The 22,506-nt window shown below is 32.8% G+C and overlaps 1 protein-coding gene across 1 annotated transcript in view; it reads left to right on the top strand.

The window, feature by feature from the left end:
- The window catches only part of LOC145671328 (serine protease inhibitor dipetalogastin), a 208,414-nt gene that overhangs the window by 178,562 nt on the left and 7,346 nt on the right, over positions 1-22,506 (top strand). The window contains exons 4-8 of the mRNA XM_081740337.1: positions 7,752-7,913; positions 12,148-12,291; positions 13,566-13,727; positions 16,149-16,307; positions 19,356-19,475. Of these exons, the coding sequence (XP_081596463.1) occupies positions 7,752-7,913; positions 12,148-12,291; positions 13,566-13,727; positions 16,149-16,307; positions 19,356-19,475 (747 nt within the window). The remainder of the gene's footprint in view (positions 1-7,751; positions 7,914-12,147; positions 12,292-13,565; positions 13,728-16,148; positions 16,308-19,355; positions 19,476-22,506) is intronic.

Raw genomic sequence — 22,506 nt, forward strand, 5'->3', positions numbered from 1 at the left:
GTTATGAAAGTACGAGTAATTTTCTTCTGCTGGTAGTTCGTCAATCTGCACAATCCACTTTTTCTTTGTCACATTATCTCTCACAAATTATCAACCAAATTGATGGAAGCAATGCAGGGGAAAAGCAAAATTCTAGGTGGCAAACGTCCACCATTTGGTTGTTAGTAGCATCCTTGGTTAGTAGCGCCCCTTGGTGCTTTAGATTGTGCAGGTCTGGTAATGTTTCCTAATGCTCCTCAAGGTTTTTTTTGTCTATGCTCTCCTAAGTTTAACTACTACCTATAGACCTACTAAGGCCTTATGCAGAATCGTTTTGACGTATGATTAGCGTCATACTAAAGGCCTGACTACTGCAGGAAACATGTTAGTCGAACTCTTTAGTGTGGCACTAATCACACGTCAGAACGACTCTGCATAATGCCCACTAAGACTCATTGCCTATTTTTTTAAAAAAATACAGAAATTTATGCCCAGCTTTCTATTATCTCTTTTAAAATATGAGTCAATTGTAAAAACAGGTAATCTTTTCTTCATGTGTGCATAAACAGATCAAGTCGATATCTTTAATTCGGTCGAAAGTTTCTAATATCACGCGTGAAGATCGAATTAGATCCAAACTTATAAAAAAAAGAAAAAAGAAAGAAACAAACAAAAAGAGAAAAAGATGGCCAGTGTCAGTGTGTCTTGATAGGAGACTTGATTTAGTGAGAAAAAAAAATGGTGAGATTGGAGAGAGAACAAAGATACATTTATAGTCATTAATCATCCTGGCAGGTCTACCTGAATTTCCACTGGTAGTGTTAATAAATATAGCAAGTTTTCCCCCCCTTTTTATCATATCTTCTGATCGATTTATGGACCACACTCTTGCTTGATGAGCAGCTATTCAGAGAGAACAAGATGTATGTACATATATATATATATATATATATATATATATATATATATAAAGTTAGTATAGGATGCCTTTAAAGGCTAAAGAAATAAGGAAATGATTACAGTTATGATATATGACAGGGTAAGATTTTCTTTGAATAAATTTTAAGAAAAAATAATGCATAATATGCATATGTATATTCATAAATTCACGATAAGTCAATTAGGTCAATAGTGCAATGATTGGTCGACACTTCATAGATCGCCTTAAAATCGTGAACAATTAGAATACCTGGAAGAAGTTTCAGAAATAGAAATTATAGGAATAAAGAAATTGAAAACGCTTAGAATAAATCTATAATTATGTTCAATTTAATTAAATTTGTAAGCTACATAGGCAAACTTTTTGGCTCTAACACCCACATAATGCTGGTGGAATTTATAAGAAAATTATATTTAGTGAAAAGGCAATGAGAGAGGGAAGAATCAGGTTTGTTAAAACTGCACTAATCTCTTTCCAGCCTTAGAAAAAAGTGGACGTAAACAAACCCACCTGACTACCAATGGATCGATGACCAGTGATTGGTTGTTGGTCTCACTGCACTAATATCCTACGGCAATATAATTCCTATTAAAATAATAATTTCAAATGAAAATGTCCGAATTTATCGTGTATTTTTGTGATAATAAACGCAATATATATCACATTTAACAACAGATGTAGCTTTATTTCAACCTCACCCGTTCTTTAACATATAGTATTTACTGCGCATGCGTATGCGTTCGCGCGCCGACCCCACTCATTTGAAATTGTAGAATGCAGAGTTTTCCATGGTGAAAAAGTGTTACAATAATCCACCTTCCTCTCGTGTTATAAAACACAAAAGAGAACAACAGGAACAGAGGCAATCTCATTTATATAACGATTTAAGAAAATATGTATTTCCAACATAACAGTAGTCAGTGTCAGTGCGTTAATTATATACCAACCAACAGAGCCTTACACTTTGGAAATTATTGGACGACAATAAGCTAGCAGAAGATCTTGCTGTTCACGTCTCTCGCTGCCGAAGCAAGTGTGAGCCGCGGAGTAATATATTTCGCTTTGTTTACATCTACTTTGTTCTAAGGCTGGAAAGACTTTAGTAGCCTCACATCTACTCTAAATCTATATGACGACGTATTGTCTCCGGGTCACTTCGGATTATAGGTTTATCCACGTCAAACCGGGTTCATTCGGTTAATTCGGGTCATAGATCTGTGTGGTCACTCTGTCATGGATCTGTCTGGTCACTCTGGGTCATGGATCTGTCCGGATCATTCTAGGCTATGGGTCTCTTCGAGTCGCTCCGAGTCAAACCGGGTCAGGGTCTGTCTGGATTTTCGGGTCACCGAGTCTAGAAAATTTGACTGCCTCTGGGTCTTCTGCATCATGGATCACTAAGCTCGTGATCTATCCATCACTATTACTGTTGCTTCCAAGTATGCTGTTGGGGTAAGCAGTGCCTAGCCAGCGCAATAGCTTGCAAAACTAGTGTCCCTTACGTTTTGAACCATAGTTCACTACCTCTTACTGCAGATGTTTAGGACGTGGTAAGCCCGCATTAATTCATTGTTGAAGCATATCACTTTAAACTGCAGATACTTATATAGCTACCGTTCTAAAAGAGCCATTAATCTGCAAACCAACCAATTGAAATGTTCCCCCTTTGCGCATCGAACCTGGTTAATTTGGAGTTTAGCATCCCGTTCAGCAGTGAGACTATACCAGATGTGGACCTACAGCTGTATGTGGTATCTGAACCACATGAGCTCCTACCAGAAATCGAACCCGAGTCTTCCGCGCCGAAAACTCGTATACTGTAACTACATAGTAACATGTGGCGCTATTGTTTCACTACGCGCGATCTTGATATAAAGGCATGAATTATGTAGGTGTAAAAAGGAATAGATTGTGAATTCTGAACTGTTTGATCTTGGAATTTCAGGGAACTTAGCAGTGGAATGGAGAAATTGACTTAAATCATGTAGTTCACACTTGGTGTGCGCTTTGGTTGCACTCAGTACGTTTTCATACTGGCTACGCAACAATAATTGAGGGACAGAGTCATTTTATTGGAGTGGATTAGGTGATGGTCAATGAACAGCTTTGTCTTACTTCCGTTTCGTCAACTTATGTGGCTGTCCTCTGATGTTAGCGGAGGTTGAAAACAAAGAAATAGCCCTCGTATAATGTAAAGTGCTTATGTCCCATCTTAAATCGAAGCACTTAATACATACTAACTGTGTCCAGTCCTGCTCCCCTTTAAGAAGTCTGCATCCCTTCTTACGGATACTTCTGTTTTGGTACAGTTAAGATCTTCTTTGATTCAAATACAAACACAATCTCAAATGGCATAAAGTAGAATTATTACTGAAAAGAAAGAGAGAAAGAAAAAAAAACACTAGTCTTAAGAACACATGTATATAGAGTTGCCAACCGTCCGGTATTTTACCGGACAGTTCGGTTTTTGATCTTCTTATCCGGTGTTCGGTGTGGCCTCAAAACCGGACTTGAATGTCTGGTAACTTTTTCTTCCTACTAGTTCTATTCTCTGTTCTATTCAAATTATTTTGGAGTGACGAAAGGAATCGTGTGTCAATGAACATGGTTAAAACAGAGCTTATAATTCGCTTTGATATCGACCTGTCGTGCGATTTGCTGAAGTGTTAAAGGTGGGAAATTCTACTGAAGTTGTCAAAACTGCTGAAGGTCAACAAAAGTAGATTTTCAAGAGCGCAGCTATCATTGTTTCTTCCTTACATCTTCTAATTAAACAATACGCCCAGACCCACATTACCAGTCTCAGTGAAGCTGGTAAGACTTATTTTTCAAGTATATTTTGTGCATGCCCAGTGGCGTATTTACGATTTTGTTTCGGGAGGGGCTTTGCTAACTTTCGGGGGGAGGAAAATTCTGCAAGATATTTCATTTACTTTACTATACTAAGTAAGATTTCGGGAGGGGGGCTTAAGCCCGGAAGCCACCCCCTAAATACGCCACTGTGCATGCCATAATTATATTTGCTTTTCTGCTTTAAATACGATGTATTGTTGATGATAAACTACAAAAATTACACGTGCTGACTCAACCAAAACTGGATTAAGTAACTTTAATAAATGCTTCAAAAGTAAATGAAGTTATTAAATTCGAACTCAGAATCGCTCAATCTTATGTGAGGTAACCGCTTTCAGATTGTTCATATTTTTGACAAGCGATGGTATCACAATCTTAAAGAGTATACGTACTCCAGGAGGGTGTCTGGTATTTCCATTTTCCACAGTTGGCAACTCTACATGTATATAGGATACAATTATAACGCGATACAGTCTACGTCAAAAGAAGAAACATCAGCAAGGTATTCATATTATTTATGACAACGTGAAAGAACTACAAATGAAGTTGCAAATGGCAGCTATTCTTCTTTATTACCTGTAAGTTAAGTCAAGCCGAGCCAATGATACCGCCGGTGGCACAAGACTGATCCGCTGACACCAATAAACACTTTCGGAAGGTGGCATCGCCTCGAATCGGTTTCACTGTTGTCTTGTGAGGTTGTGATTTGCTCCACTACCTCAAATTCAAAAAAGTGACCCACTAACACAGGAACTGATTTACTTTTTATTACCTTAAGTACGACTAAGTAAACAATGTACATGTACGGGAAGAGCAAAACGACGGAATTTTTCTCTTTATGAACGGAAAGGGAAATTATGTCTACTTTACAAGTAATATATTATGGTTATTTTACACTATTATTATGTAAAGGCAAAAGCTTGTTTTCAAAATTAGTCGTATGTTATACATTCAGGAAGAATATGATAATCTCAAGAAGAAATGCAATTTTCTTTAAGGTCTATTTCGTAATAAATGCCCTTAACAATTATTTACCTAGTGACTCATTAATACTTTAATAAATGGTTGCAAATTTCATCAACGTAAATTGTGCGAAATACTGAACTGAACTACCTGGAGATACTGCCCACGAGATTGGTCATGATAGAATTTTTTGTTTAATTTAACGAGACTGTAGTGTATATATAGAATAGTTAGTTAACCAATTGTTAGAATACTGTTAAAACTAGCTATTTTAAGTAAAAAATGTGCTAGCATATACTAATTTGAGATAAAAAATTTTATTTCAGACATTCATTTCTCTTTGCGAGACGTTAAATATTCACTATTTAACGACAAAATGTTTTAAAAATAAATAAAAATGAAATGAAATTTTTGAGTTTTACGTCCCACGATTATGCCGGCTAGGCTAAAGGAGACGGTGATGAAGACAAATGAATAAAATCTTGGAATGAAGAAAGTGGAAGGAAACGGGAGAACCCCGAGAAAACTCACGCATACGGTGTTTGTCCACCACAACGTTCACTTGTCGGGGGCAGGGATCGAACCCGGGATCACTAGCACCAGAGGTGAACGCTCTACCACTGAGGTACCGCGGCCCCTAACGACAAATTAAGTTAGTGATTTGCAGAAATCTGTTGTAAATTCCGCTTAATAAAGATTAAATAAACAATTCACTAAATATGTTACTACTAGGACCAATTACCCGCTTCGGTGGGTTAAAATGAAAATTAGTAATATGTTCCGTTAGTGAGTCACCTTTTACTATTGTTGAAGCGCTCTCTCAAAACGGTCATTTTCCATCATTTTTATATATCACCGCCACCGCCAGAATGGAGATCATTCATGTAAAGAAGAAATAGCAGTGGCCCTAGAACACTACCCTGGGGAACGCTAGAAAGATGTAGGAGTCAATGTTTGATGAAAAGAATGTAACATTTTTTTTCATTCTTTTAATGCAGTACGTTTTTCTTTACTTTTGTTACAAAACAGTCCACTACAATTCTTCGAGTTATTTTTAAATATGTATATATTATTAATTTAATCTTAAAATATATTGTATATGTAAATAACAATCAAAAGTACATATTGCTAGATAGACAATATAGACAATACCTCAAGAAACTTTGGTTACTACATGTCTATGCACCAAAGTCTTTGTTAAACTAATAAGCTCTACAGTATAAAACATGAAAGGAGGCAAAAATCTTTGAACTCATAAAATTCGATGCTTTGTGCATTACGTTTTACTGTAATGCATTTATGTTAGGTTCCTTTTACGTCTTGGTAACTTTCAATGTACCAACAACCATAAACTAAACATAACTTTTAAAAATGAAAGAATCACATGGTTAAATCAGGTTAGCAAAATATTAACTTTCATTTTTTCTAGCCCTATTAAAGTAGGTACTCCATTCAAATGCTAATTCTGTGTTTGTGGACAAAAATTGAAATATTATAACTGTAAATTATGAGCTGAAGAGAAGATTGTGGGAAGACGAAAATGAATAGCGTTAAAGTGACAGGAAAGAATGTCTTTATCCAAATTTAGTATTTGTTAAAAGACATGTTATCTTAAATAAATCTTCTTTTGTCACACATACATAAACACTACTTGTGTGGGTTTTTTTAAAAGCTTTTAGATCCTGCCAAACACTTAGGAGATTGTCTTGTTAAGCTTGTCTTGAATATTGTTGCAGCGTGACTCCGCATGAGATTTGCAACCTTGTCTTGTGTATGTTCATGCCATATAAATTTATTTTGTTGCCTCTCTTTCTTTCTCTCTTATGATCCTCTTTCTTAACTTACACACTTTTATTCTCCTCCATTTTTGTGTTTTTAACCTGCATGGTGGAAAAGTAGCATCTTAAACTAGGCTGAAGAAGTATGTAATATTTGTACTTGTTTTGTTTTTACTTAGTGATTTTCACTCAACATTTCTAATAATTTGAAAGTGTTGTATACACCAAATTTTAAAATTACAACTCGTTATAAGCGGCAAATTAAAATCTAAAATTATTATAAATTACTGTTTTGAAAATTCGATTAATATTCTACCTGAAAGTATATTTTTATAGAAAATAAATAAATAAATAAATAATATATTCAGCGTAATAAAACCATCAACTGCATCATGTTGGCAAAGAACGATATACTACAGTTTTATAATGCCATAAAAACAGTTTTTCTCGATTTTGATGAGTTGATTTTTAGTTTAACGTCCCGTTCAGCAGCTGGGCTATATGAGACGTGGACCTACTGATTAACGTGGAATCCGAACCACATGAGCTCCCGCCTGGAATCGAACTCGTGCCTCCCACGCCAAAGGCGCGTACGCTAACCGCTTAGCTACGGAGGAGCTCTTTTTTCTCGATTTTCTCGAAAACCGCGCATGAGAATTTTACAATATTAATTAGTAATTAATATTTCCATTCATTAGGATCTTTTAAATAAGATAATACATATCAATAAAATAGCATTTATCTAATTTGACAACATAGCGAAACAATCGTTCTTCTCAAACCTTTATCACTTCTAATATATATTAATCCTTCCGCCGTGGATAGCGTGTTATACTCGTTCCTGCTGAACCATACATAAGAAATTAGTCGTAAGTGAATTAGATATTCGATAGTTTGTGTACCAAAAGCCCATATATATCATATCTTCTGCTAATATATGTTCAGTAATTCGAAAAGAGCACGTAGTAAAATACTAAAGTTCTTCATTTTCCCTATTTAATACAATTTTAAAATGTTTAACATGATAAAAAATCATTCCTAAAAGATGTCGTGTGAATTCAGTTTATATTTTGTTTTCATTTCAGATAATAACATTGTTTTCAGTCTTTCTTCCCTCTTCGAGGTTGAATTTTCAAAAATGCGGTGTGTAAGTTTACGAGATTCTAAATTATGGTTTTCAAACTTTTTATTATCTAAAATTTCATTTTTATGTAATAGCTGTTATTCTTCTTTTCCAGAGTTGGTATCGAACTGTCTCATCTTGGATCATGTAACAACATATCAGCTCACAGGGAAAATTGTCCGGTTTCTTGCGACTTTGCTCCCAACGATGGACCCATTTGTGGCTCGGATGGAAATGTCTACAAGAATACATGCTTAATGAAGCTACTCACTTGTGGGTAAGTCCTTATAAAGTATTGTAGGATTATATACAATATAGTTGTTTGTGAATATTAAGTGACAAGTTACTACAAGCTACATGAATATAGCTACTATTTTTAATTCCGTCATGCTTCATATACTGGAAAGTAATCAATAAATTCTTGTCCAAGAGTTTTCACGTCGAGAATGGTCTCAAACAAGATGTGTTGTCGCCATTATTATCCACCTTTGTTCTGGAATACACTATAAGAGAAATTAAACAAACCAATCAGGTCCTAGAGCTGAATGATATTCACCACGTTATGCTGATGATGTAAATCTGATAGGAGCGGATAGAAGAACAATAGAAAGAAATGCAGAGATCTTATTAAACGCTTGCAGTGACATGAGTTTGAAGTAAATGCAGAGAAAACTAAATATATGGAAGTTCGTCGAGATCATAATACTGTAAATTATGGATGCGTCAAAATATAAAATAATACATTCGAAAAAGTAGATACTTTCAAATATCTAGGACCAATGTTAATAGACCAAAACCGTATTCTCGAAGAAGTTAAATGTCAATTGGAAGTAGGAATTCGTCTTGTTATTCAATTCAAAATCTTTTTCCTCGCGAATTCTGTCAAAGAATTTTAAGTTTAAAGTAGCCTATATAAAACGATAATCATGCTTGTTGTGCTGAACAGTTGCGAAACATGGTCACTTACTCTGAGTGAAGAACGTAGACTGAAAGTATTTGAGAATAAAATCTTGAGACAAATATTGGGATCCAAGAGGAAAGGGAATGGGGAATGACGGAAACTTCATAACGAGGAACTACATAATATATACGGTTCACCAAACATTGTTAGATTCATCAAGTCTACGAAGCTCAGGTATAGGCAAGTCATGTAAGCAGAATGGAAGAAAGTAGGGACGCTTTCGAAGTTTTAACTGGAAATCCAATTGGAAAACAACCATTAGGAAGACCTAAGGGCAGATGGGACGACAATAGCAAGATGGATCTCGAAGAAATAGGAATACAAAGTAAAAACTAGATCCAATTAGCTGAGGATAGAAGTCAATGCAGAGCTTTTGTGAATGTGGAAATGAACCTCGGGTTCCATAGGTCATAGGGAAAGGGAGAGAAAGAGAGAATGCAGCTGAATTTAAACTCAATGAAGAAGCTATTTTAGAGTAATGATTTGAATATGTCTCACACAAGAAGGCTGAAATTGTTTTGCGTGTTTTTTTAAAACTTTAATGTTTATAAAATACTTTTTTTGTACGCCATATTGTATGTATTTAAAAAAATGATATAATTAGAAGTTAGAAACGGAATGTAACTTTATGGACTCCGCATTATGTATTATGATTGACTCATATGTTTTAATCTATAAAATCCTATAACTAGAGGCACAAGTTTTTCGCAATGCGCGATAAAACGAAATGCATCAGAATTAAATAATTTGCAGTGTTTTGACGTTTTGTAATATTCTGTGTGTATTTTCATTTTTTCCGTTGCGCGATAAAACGCGAAATTGGTAGTTTTGAAAATTTTCTAACAATACGCGAAATAACACTAAATTTTAAAAATACGTTTTCATCAATTTAAAAACGCTAGTTTTCCGCCGACGGAACTGTAGAACGTGACATGAACGGTATATTTTGGACGATTCGGAAACGGCTACAGAGAACATGTTGCACGTTAGTTATCACCATTACAGTTGGATGAGGAGTTCCGAAGTAAAATTGTTGTAAAGTTCGTTGTAAATACAGTTACATATGTGTGGTGTGCTTTTAAGCTAATTAATGGTTTATTTTTACATTGATCTATGACTAAAAGGAACAATTATAAAAATGTCAGGGAATTCTTTTTCACAAGAGCTACAAACTGCGAAATTTTATTTGGAAAATGCGATAAAACGCTAAATATGAAAAACGAAAAGCGAAATTTTCAAATTATAAGTGCGAAAAACTCTTGCCCCTACCTATAACATGATATTTTTTTCTCATTATTTATACAGAGATATTTTCAGTATAATTCAAAAAGAATGACCACAAATTTGAGGTAAGTTATAAATGCTACATTATAGCTTTGAAACTTCTTGTATACAATAAAGGATAAATTCTGAGCCAATAAAAAATATCGTTACAGTTTCGCCAAACTATCTTTGCCTTTATCTTACACATTATGAAATACAATTATGAAAGCAAAGATACTTTGCCGAAATTGTAATGCTATTATTTATTAGATAATATATGGTTTGGTCAGAATTTGTCTCTTATTGCATACAAGAAGTTGCAAAGTAAGAATGAATGGTATTATGGATTTTATATAAGTAATTACAAACTTACATTTAATATGATCCTTGTCTTAATAATAAACGGCAAAAATGCAACTGCAAACTTTGAGTTTATTCATAAATAGAGATGTTCTTGTTTATTCTGCATTTCTACAAAAGTGAAACAATAGAAATTTGGACTAGTCTTGAGAGTAGCTTACTGTGTATTTGGCAAATATCTTGATATCTTGAAACTAACAAAATCATGTTTCGAAACATTGAAAATATTTATATGACCAAACTGACTTTTCATAAGCTCCGAATATGCTTCATTTTGTTACCTGAGATGTACCGTTTGATTACAAACGTAATTAACAAGAAGTTAGTAATCAGTGAACAAAGATATTCTTTTACAGTTTATAACGTTTAAAGCAATTTAGAATTTTACATAAGAGATATCAACACCCATAAGATCTTCCCAAACTTATGGAAAGAACTTAATAAATCATAGAACTGTAAAGAAAGTGAAGAAGTCAATAGTCATGGAATTGAATAGAAAAGTAAGAACCTAATAAATCATAGAATTGAAAAGAAAAGAAAGAACTTAAATCATAGAACTGAATAGAAAAGAAAGAACTTAAGTCATAGAATTGAATAGAGAAGAAAGAACTTAATAAAATGAAATTGAATCTTTCAGTTTTATGTCCCATGATTATGCTCTGTCGGCTAAAGAGAAAGATGAATAATATTGAAAGGGAATGATTATATCATACGAAAAGACTTGATGTACTTAGAATATGAAGTGAAACGGGAGAACTCTAAGAAAACCCACGGACTCGGTGTTGTTTACCACAAACTGATATGGTCTGAGTTCGAGACAGAGGCCTCTAGGAAGAACTTAATCAACTACAGAATTGAGTACATAAGAAAGGAGTTAATAAATCATAGAATTGAATATATAAGGAAGAACTTAGTAAATCAGAGTTGAATACATAAGGAAAGATTTAATAAATCATAGAGATTAATACATAAGGAAAGATTTAATAAATCATAGAGATGAATACATAAGGAAAGATTTAATAAATCATAGAGATGAATACATAAGGAAAGATTTAATAAATCATAGAGATGAATACATAAGGAAAGATTTAATAAATCATAGAGATTAATACATAAGGAAAGATTTAATAAATCATAGAGATTAATACATAAGGAAAGATTTAATAAATCATAGAGATTAATACATAAGGAAAAATTTAATAAATCATAGAAATGAATACATAAGGAAAGATTTAATAAATCATAGAGATGAATACATAAGGAAAGATTTAATAAATCATAGAGATGAATACATAAGGAAGAACTTAGAGTTGAAAACAGAATTATATTTGTGTTAGAACTACCTTGCATATATAAGATTCGTCAACATTTGAAGACAATGAAAAGAATCAGAAACAGAACTGAATAAACCATCTTTATTGCACTTAATTTAAATAAGCTGTTGTTTCTACATTTGACCAGGAACAGGATATTACATAAATAAAAGTTGATCGAATAATAATTATTATTTAGCAATCAAATGAATGTCTTATATTTAAATCTATTCATTTTTTATGAATGTTGTTGAAATTGTGGTGCGGCTTGTTAGATAATCTGATGCACGAAACGCAAACACTTATGTTAGTTTCTGTGCAAATTTGCTGACTATAAGGACGTTTTGATTTTGTATTATACAACAAATATATATATTTACTGTGTAAGTAAGTAGATAACTACTTATAATGAAATATTATATCTTTAAGTGTGACTGTTTTCTCTTAGGGGGGCGGGAGGGGAAGGATAAATATGTTTTACATGAGGTATGGTGCATAAAAGGCAGTACCTGCCCAACTGAGTAGTTTCCATATAAACTAAACTAATATTTACATATGAAATACATATATGTAGCTTGTGTAATACTTATGAACGTAATGTTACTCTTTTTCAGTCAAGGAGTTGTACGGACATCAAAGAAATATTGTCAGACGACTAGACACTGCAGAGAATCCTGTTGGAGAGTGTCCAAACCTACTTGTGGATCAGATGGAAAAATTTACAGCAACGCTTGCCGAATGAAAGCCAAGAATTGTGGGTAAGTAAACACATAGAAATCTCTCTACGCTTTAGGCGAAATATCAACTATACATTATAGTAGATGCACAAATTATAAAAGCGCTTTATTATGGAAATTATTTTTTAAAAGCATGTGATGAATGACAGTTTATTAAAATGTATGCTTGACAACTTATATATTAAGTAATAGTTGCAAACAACACAATGATATGCTGCACTTGAACTTTATCACTATTGAGATACGTTGTAGTGTACAAGTCGTTAGTTAGTCTTAAAATTAACAAATATCTTCAAGTGTGAAGTAAGACTTAATCATAGACAACTTTATCTCTCAAAATTAACTTCAAAACTAATTTAACCATTGGAAAAAAAAATACTTAGGTTTTATAATAATAATTATTATATTTTATAAATAGTTTTTGGTACAGTGACCATCCAAGTACATTGTCGAATTTGTCCAATTAATAATTATATTTAAGAAATTGATACAGCTGCAAAGACGATCTTCTCAGGGGATGATGAATGTAACAGTTAAACTTCGCTGCAGTAAAAAGTACTAAGTCGATCGAGCTGAAATTTAGTACACAGATGCAGACTAAAAAGTAGCATATCTGAAAGGATACTATTGAATATTGGTTAAGGGAAGTGGTTAGTAAATTGCAATATATAATAATAAGAAGAAGAAGAAGGAGGAGAAGGAGGGAGAAGAGAATACAAACCAAGAAGAATATATACAACAATTAAGTTGGTTATTTTGAAGATGTCGGTAAATCTTTACTTTAGGCAAGGCAGTGACAATAAGCACTTCATCTGAACCGGTTCCCGCAGCTAGAGTTACAGTTTTAAGAACGAAAGACAGAAAACAACGTGCCTTGCGGGGCTCTAACCCGCCTTCACTCGCTGATGCTCCCTCGGCAATACTATGTACTGACAGGATATCACTGCCTTGCCCAAAGTAAAGAGTTACCAAGATTTCTCGTGTGCCCCTTCAATTTCCTGGTCTTATTTTTTTCTTTTCCATTTTTATTGCATATAAAGTCTTGATATAGTTCAGCTTACGTAGAAGAGAAAGCAAGATGACATATTGTACAAGTAGGATGTCTTTATTTCATTTTAATTATTGACTTTTATATAAACGTACTTATTAAATACAATAACTATGATAAAGGATTTATAAGGTTTGAATAAATATTTATAACCAAATACTACCCTTAATTTGTTTTGTTTTGACTTTAACTCAGATTTCTTTTTTATGAGTAATACATTCTTCGATTATCTTTTGTTTTTGTTTAGAAAACACGTCTTTGAGGTTCCAATGTCGTATTGTGTTTCCCATGAGAGAATTGCAACTACTGGCTGCCCATTAAGTTGCGAAGGAGAGCCTAAACAGTTGGTCTGTGGATCTGATGGAAATGTATACCGTAGCGACTGTGAACTGAAACTGTTGAATTGCGGGTAATTTTCTTGTGGAAGTTTATTTTAATGATGTTTTTAATTCCAATTTATTATTACGTGAAAAGTAATGAGTCTTTCTTGTAGAGAGCATTTGCTTCAATTGATAATGTTGTTCCAAAGTTCATTTCCTCGTTGCAAGTTTACTGTTAATTTCACTGATTTTCTCAGGGAACAGTTTAGTAAGGAAAGAAAAAGGGATATGCGGAAGCATTAAGTCATTCTGTGTTCTTATTTTCATTCGAATAAGTCTCACTTGATTGGTCATCGGTATTTTCATGTAAAATTTGGAATTTTTCCACGATCAGGTAAGTCAATCTAAAAGGAGCATTTTTAACTTCAAGAGACAATCGACATTTTAAACAATAATCAGCAGGCGATCAATAGGAGAAGAAACAGTGACGTGCGGACTTCACAAGAAATCTTCAGTTGTCCACCTACTGAACAAACCGAGAACAAACTTTTCCGTAGAAGACTGTATTGTAAGTTCTCCGAAAACGTCTGGTAATGAAACCGTATCACCTGCAGTTGTCGCAAGCTGTCAGATTTAGAGTTTCGAGCATGTTTTCTGTGAATACCTCATCAGAAAGGATCTTTCACTACAAAATAGATATTTTGTTTAGTTACGGTACAAATCAACATTTCTCATTTCTGGAAAAGTAAATAGATATAGTATATAGATTGAGATACTGAAAGTTCCCATGTATTTTTTTTAACATGAGTGGGGTTTCCTCAAAACTAAGATTCTTCGTGTTCTTTCCCACTGGAATATTAATGGATATTTTTGTGATGCTATTGTGACCAATACTACGTATTACATATATAAAACATTGTACAACCTTCTTGCTGGATTTGATATTCCGAAAAAGCTAGTTAGATTAATTAAGATGTGTTTAAATGAAGCCCAAAGTAAAGTCCGGGTAGGAAAATAGTTGTCCACGATCTTTCGTATCGAGAGTGGGCTAAAACAAAGAGATGAGTTGGCGCCATTATTAATGAATTTTTTTCTGCAATACACTATAAGGAAAATTAAAGATAGCAAACAGGATCTAGAACTGAATAGCACTCGCCAACTGATCGCTTGTGGTGATAATATTAATTTGATACGAAATGATATGAAGATAATGGAAAGAAATGAAGAGTTCTTTAAATGATAGAACGTCCAAGCATTTGTCCTTCCGGTAGGAGGTACCATAGGTTGTAGAGTTAGTTAGAATGGTATATTTGTTTTCTTTGAAGATACAAAGGCTACAAAGGCTTATGTATCAAACTTATACATGTATGTCTAGCACTTCAGAAGAAATTCTTCCTTTTCTCCCACCCCATTAGGTTAAAGTTTCAAAATTAGTGCCCATAATTTTGAAGCAAACATAAAACAATAATTATAACGTAATATAATTTTCTTGCAGATAACATTATTCTTATTTTTTATTTCTTTATTCTTAGTAATTAATTTTTGATTAGCTGTCTGTTAGTTTTAGTTTGCTGAAAGCGTAGAAGGATTTTCTTCAGTTAGGTGGAAAGATGAAAGAGAATGGTTTCTTATAGAAGGTTCATTTTCTGGGATGAGTAATTGATTATATGTAATGTTAAGATTACAAACAGATGTACTCGTTTATGTAGAAGATAAATTCAAAACAAATACTTATATAAATACAGTTTTTTAATTATTATTATTAAAATGTTTTACTATGAACGTGAATTCTCTCGAGTGTCGAAACTTCTGTTTAACTGTAAGAACAGATGAACATGGCATTATGATAAAACAACAGACCAAGAGACTTTCTAGCAATTGCATGTAACTTGGCAACGACTTTGTTAAGTATAAATGTTCTATGTGTGTCAAATAGTATTGGTGAAGAGCAATATTTTTTTCTTGGTAGCATGTCCCAAACAAAGATTAATTTCTGGTTCTGCATAAGCATTTAAACAAGGCATTGTCACAGTAATATCAATATTAAATTTTAATTTAGCTGTGCAATCGTTTCACCAATAAACATTGATATAAAATGACTGTGTAGATAATCTGAGAATACTTAACGCAGATGTTGTACCTCCAACTGAAGAGAACCTTGTTTATGATTTAGGAATATTAAAAATACAATGAGTTTCTCACTGGTTACATATTAAATTCATTACTCAATATGATTATCCGTTCTTCTTTATATTAACTATGCTACCGCATGAACTTTCACTACCGGTACCGATTCACTTCGTAGATCAGTAGATATGCAAAACCGCTGCGTAATGACAAAACTCAATTCAATGTTCAGCCCGTATAGATAATTACAAATAATTTCAAACTGGAGTACTAACCTTTTAGAACTCTAAAACGTTCAATTTTAGTATTATATAGAAACTGATATCAGCATTGTAATTCATAATATAAACACATTTTATTTTGACGCCATTTTATAATTACAGCCAATCCAAACGCCGAGTTTCAAAAGTGGATTTAGAGAAATGCCGACCAAAAATCAACAAATGCAAGAAGTTACAGTGCCCAGACCAATATGATCCTGTTTGTGGTACAGATGCACAAACTTACACCAACAAATGTCATTTACAAATGGCTACCTGCCTGTAAGTAATAGACTTAGGAGAATTTTTCTTAACTGATTAAGTGATAAGTAATTACAAATTATTTTCATAGCATATTGTAATTTAATTAGTGACTTAAGTATTATCTATTTATTTTAGAATTTCAAGATAACGTCTTTTTACCAAACGTTTATATGAAAATATATTCGACAGTTCATTATATGGTGTGTTTTCGTTTACTTCAAATAACTTTACATTCATGTCTAGTGTATGCCCAAAATATTATGGTGTTAGAGCAGGATAACACCATAATAGTGTTATACCATAACACATAACACCTTAACACCATAACACCTTACTATTGGAAATATTAAGATAGAATAAAGTCTAATTTATTTGGTACGAGTAGTAGCTTGATTCAGGCCCGCAACCAGGCACAGAGGTTTGGGGGGCCAAGTCATTAAAAATTCTGTTACAAATAGCTAAATTGTGTTTTTTGTATTAATAATAGCATTGTGTGTTAAGGTCTGGAGGGGCCATGAAAAATTTAGGGGACCAGGCCCCCTAGCCCCCCTCTGGTTGCGGGTCTGGCTTAAATTCATCCTAATCTTAATCCTAACTAAATATAAAACTAGATGAACTGACGTAAAAGATAACGGGTACTTCCGGTTGACATGGAAAGTTGAAATTTCACATATTTGTAGCTTTCCGAGACTAACCCACAGGAAAATTGCCAAAAATTAATATTTTTTTTTTATTTGTAGAGAAGCTGGGGGGAGGGGGGATGAAGAAATTCCCCATGTCACTTAAATGGGAATTTTTTAGACCTATAATCTCAAGTTTTAGTTATTTGGAATTGGATTAAAAACTTGAAATTCGGTATGCTTGTACGTTTTTGTTAGCGTTACCTAAGTAAATCACTACTATATATATATATATATTTGTTAAAGTTTGCTGGGGTTTTATGGGTAATTGAAAAATTTTCCCTATGTTATTTATATGAGATATCTTCTATACCCCAAAATTATTGGCCAGTTCAGGTAGGGCTACTGATTAAATTTGACATGATTGTAGCTTTTCGGGACTAGTCCACAGACAAATTGGCAAAAGTGAATATATATATATATATATATATATATATTTAATTTTTAAGCGGTCTAAAGGGGGGGATGAAAAATTCTCCATGTTATTTATATGGTCGTTTTTGGACCTATAATCTCATAATTTAGGTATTAGGAATTGGAATAAAAACTTGTTCAGTATGCTTGTACGTTTTTGTTAGCATTACCCAACTAAATCACCCCCCCCTCCCCAAAAAAAGCCATCTTTAGAGCGGTTTTATGGGAAATTGAAAAAAACCTTTCCATGTCATTTATATCAGACATCTTCTACACCCCAAAATGCTTAGGCAGTTCCGGCAGGATTAGAATGACATTTTGGCATGTTATTTAAATGGAAGTTTTTTGGGACATAAAATCTTATCTTTTAGGTAGTCGAAATAGGAAAAGAAACTTCAAATTCGGTAAAATTGTGGGTTTAAAAAGTGCGAAGCCGTATGCCGAACAAATGCAGGGGTTTGGGGGCAAAGCCTCTAGCTGGCAAAATTTAGGAAATATTAAGAACAAATGCACGAAATTCACCCTTGATGCAAAGACCGATATATATAAGAGATGCTAAACTGTAGGCTGAACAGACACGGGGATCTGGGGGCGGAGTCCCCAGGTAGCCAAAGGCTAGTCTCCAGTATAAAGCTGTAAAATATTTTACAATAAAATCTACTATTCTTTAGATTAAATTCACACTAAACAGTAAGTTATCAATGGGATAAACAGATGAAATGGACTAAGTCTTTTATAGTATACTCTGTGATTGCAATTTTAAAGTAACCCCTTTTCCACTTTTATAATAAACGTTGAACCTAATAACGTAAGGCAATGAAAGTGAAGCAAATAAGATTAAGTGTTATAAAAATACACATTAAAATACAATAAAATACAATACAATACAAAATATAATTCCTAAAAATTGCAACCAGTCAATCATATCCACGAATCATATAATGTTTCTCTTTCTTATTCTGCAGAAACTATGTTTATAGACGAGCTTAAACCATATTTTATCCAGTCTATCCGTTTCATGATTTAGTTCTGTATTCAAATATTTCAGATAGACTTATTCATGAACCTGCCTTTCTATTTCTGACTCTGTATACTTAGTGATTTTAACTGAATCAATCTGATATTAAACTATGTAACACTAAACCTAGCGGCATGCTAATATAAAGTTTTTCTAATTATCTTAAAGATTTTAAACATGAAAATGACTTAAAATTATTAAGAAAAGAGTTAGATTGAAAAGAATACTCTTTATAAAACATAGTAATAAAATAGTAGATCAAAACATAGTAATACATAGTAAGACAAAATTTGGTCTTAATAGTACGGTCTTAATTTGGTCTTAATTCATAATTTTAATTACTAAATTTATTTATTTACTAAATTTATTAATTTAAATAATAATTAATTATTTAATCAATTAATAAACTGTTTAATTAATCTTTCATAACGTTATAAAATAACATGTTCTAATTTATTTTATTGAAGCCTTCAGAAGGCTCTAAAATTGTCTTATATTTTGACGATTCCTAATGATTTTTTATAAAATATTTTCTGCTTCATTAGTTTTATCCTTTTTTACTTTGAAGATGGAAATCAGAGTATTCAGAAAAATTGTGTACTACAATTATTGAAGATAATCAGAAAGGAAATGAGAAAAGCTACGAAATATAAAACATATTTCGCCATATTTCCCAAGTCGCCACTGAATGGCTTCTATTAACGAACATAATAAACATTCGATCTCTTTTCAAGAATATGTGTTTATCGTATTGAAGAAGCTAATATATCAATATTCAATATTAACGTTTTAAAAGTAACAAAACATAAATCTACTAAGAAAGAATAAGTAAATCGTCTGATTTATGATCAACAATACATGTGCAACTTCAAGTACTGGCACTTTGCCCATAAATGACTGTTATTTGGAATTAGCTTTCTATAATCTGTCTTTGTTTCTTGTATCACTTTGTAGGAGAGGAATCCAAGTTGCTCACTTTGGCAATTGCACAAACTTGAGAGAGGATGAAAAATGCCCTACTACTTGCTCTGAGGAAGATTCTCCCGTTTGCGGTTCAGATGGAAATGTATACAGGTAAATATCTCATTTGTACAACCATTCACAAAAGAAAATAGCATTTATCAGATGGTAATTTTTAGTTCTTTAAAATTTATGTAGTTGTGGTTTGTGTCTGTATTAATAACTCCATTAGTATGGAAAGTGGCCGAAAAGTAGGTATACAGACCTGCATCGATCAAGTATGACATTTTAATTTATTCAGATAATGAATTTATTTGTTTCGGTCTGTTCTGAGTTTAAGGCATAAGTGAAAAGAAATTAAGAGCAAATAATGAAAAAACCAAGTCAATACCTGTATAGATAAAAATAAGTAAAAGATATAAAATGCCATGAGCCGACTAGTACGGGACTGTATACCTACTTTTGGGTCACGCTGTGTAGTATCTATCTATAGATTGATACCGTAATATGTTGATGTTCCAACCCTACTACATTTATCTCAACCTAATTTCCTAACATCTACTTCTTCGCATGTTTTTTAAGACACAACCTAATCCAACCTACACTAAAATCACAAATAAACTTCAATTATACAAATTCTTTTTGGATCAAAAGATCCAATATATTTCAACCAAAAATTTCCTTGTACGCTTTATGTCTGGAGAACTACATACAAACTCAAATTATCACTTAACTCAATACGATGTGCTTATTTCGTAGAAAATACGAAAACTCGATTTAGGGGCCGTTTAAAAATTTGTGGCCCCTGATCCAGAAAATATAATATATTTCAATAAAAAAAAAATTGTAGGCCTTATATCTGGAAAACTAAATATAGTGTAGCCAAACCCAAACTATCACTTAACTCAATATGATGTGCTTATTCCGTAGAAAATACGAAAACTCGATTTGGGAACGTTCAAAAATTTTATGTCTGCTGATCCAAAAACTAATTATTGGTCACGATCACAATCTTTTTATGCATTTTTTATCATTCCTAAAGTTCTTGTCCAAGATCACAATCTTTTGATGCATTTTTTGGATCATTCCTAAAATTCTCGTTTCCTAATTCTCTCTATAGTTCATAGATCTCACAATTAGCATTTAACTCTTCTATTTTCTTTTTCTGTTTCTAATTCATATCATTTTCTTTATTGAGACCCTCTCTTTCCTTTTCCCGGGACTAGTCTCTCTCGTTTGTCTCTCTTTCTAGCTTCCACTAATTTACCTTCTCTCCACCAAAATGTACTTCTTTCTTCCGCTAACTCTGGAACTTCTTTGGGCTCCGATTTTGTTTCTTCTTGAAAAATATCTTTCTCTAATGTCGTAATTAAATCACCATTTACAGATTTTTCTTTCTTCTCATATATTTTTTTTCAATAACTTCCTCTTGTACTATAAAAGACACTATTTCTTTCTGTATCTTTCACTTTCCTTGAATTAATATAGACTGGTCCTCCTCGAGGTATGACATGTCTCCTAACTTCAGACAGAATAATATATATATCCATCCACTGAATTCTTGGTCTTAAAAATTATCAAAGATTTCATCTGTCCTTGGTTACACACACTTAGTGTTAAGACCCTGACATACTAAAAATAATACAAAATTTAGCAATTTTTCTCTTGGTTGTTTTCCATAAGTGAAAGAAGATAATGAAATACAACTTATCACAATCATAGATAATGTTATTCTACAACAGAAAATATGAATTTGAAGAATTTTCAGTGTTGCCATCCATAGAAATTACAATGTTGCTAGAATAACGTTTCCTCCAAAATCTAAGTTAAGGTAGCGAGTAGACGAATGAACTCAACTGCATTTGATTACGTATCATGTTAGTTTGGTATCCTGTGAACTACTTTTTAAATAACATTATTATTTAATATTAATAACTGTATGATAAAACTGTTTTGTTTATTACAAACTAAATGCAATTATTATTTGAAAAGGTAGTTCACAGAATTCCAAGACAACATGATACATAGTCAAATGCAGTTGAGTTTGTTCTTCTAAGTGCTGCTTTAACTTAGATTTTGGGTGAAATGTTATTCTAGCAACACTGTAATTTCTATGGATGGCAACACTGAAAATTCTTCAAGTTCATATTTTCTGTTGTAGAATAACATTATCTATGATTGTGTTAAATTGCATTTCGTTATCTCTTTTCACTTATGAAAAACAACCAAAATAAAAATGCTTAAATTTTGTGTTATTTTTAGTATGTCAGGTTCTTAAAGCTTCAATTACCATTAGATATACCATATCGATGAGCGATATTTAACTACCTCTTGCGTGACTGTCAATTCTTAAAACTTTATGTAGTAGTTGTAGTGTGTATTAATTAATAATTACTAAGATTCATATCGCCATTTGTAGTATGACAATAGGATCTTACTTGTCAGTCCGTATTAAATGAGAAGCTTCTACTTTCATCAAATACACTTGTCATTACTCTGTCTACTTAATACAATTTTCTCCGCAAATTATAGAACTCCTGGAAATTTGTACCTGCTTCTAAATTCAATTTAATTCCACGTCACTTCTAAACTTTCGTTATCTTGAATTCAATATTGCTTTCTCAAACATAAACAACTGCTTCACAATTGAGTTCCGTCTAAATCTTTAGATATTTCCCGTTCTACTACATTTATCTCAACTTAATCTCCCAACAGAAGTAATTGCTTTATTTCCTTTTAGCGCAGACTGTACTTGTATTGCGACAGATCTTCATGCTAAGAAATATTGTTGTCCCTGTTTTTCTTTGAAATTCTTGCAACATGCACACTTGCATTCCTAACTCCTGCTCACAAACTGTTGACTCATGGCAAACGTCACAGACTATTCACCATACTATGACATTCTTCACAGACTATTCACCAGCCAAAGGTCACAGACTATTTACTATTACACTCTTCATAGACTATTCACCATGCTATAGCATTCTTCACAGACTAGTCACTATATACTCTTCCCCTTTTAATTTTCCCCCCAAAACTAGGTTTGTCTTTATTTACTGGTACAGATTCATGCACACAACACTTCACATTACATTATGGATACTAATCTTTATCTTATACTAAGAAATATTATTATTCCTGCTTT

Source organism: Thermobia domestica, chromosome 2 (genome assembly GCF_964235325.1).
Source record: "Thermobia domestica chromosome 2, izTheDome1.hap1.1, whole genome shotgun sequence".
NCBI lineage: Eukaryota > Metazoa > Arthropoda > Insecta > Zygentoma > Lepismatidae > Thermobia > Thermobia domestica.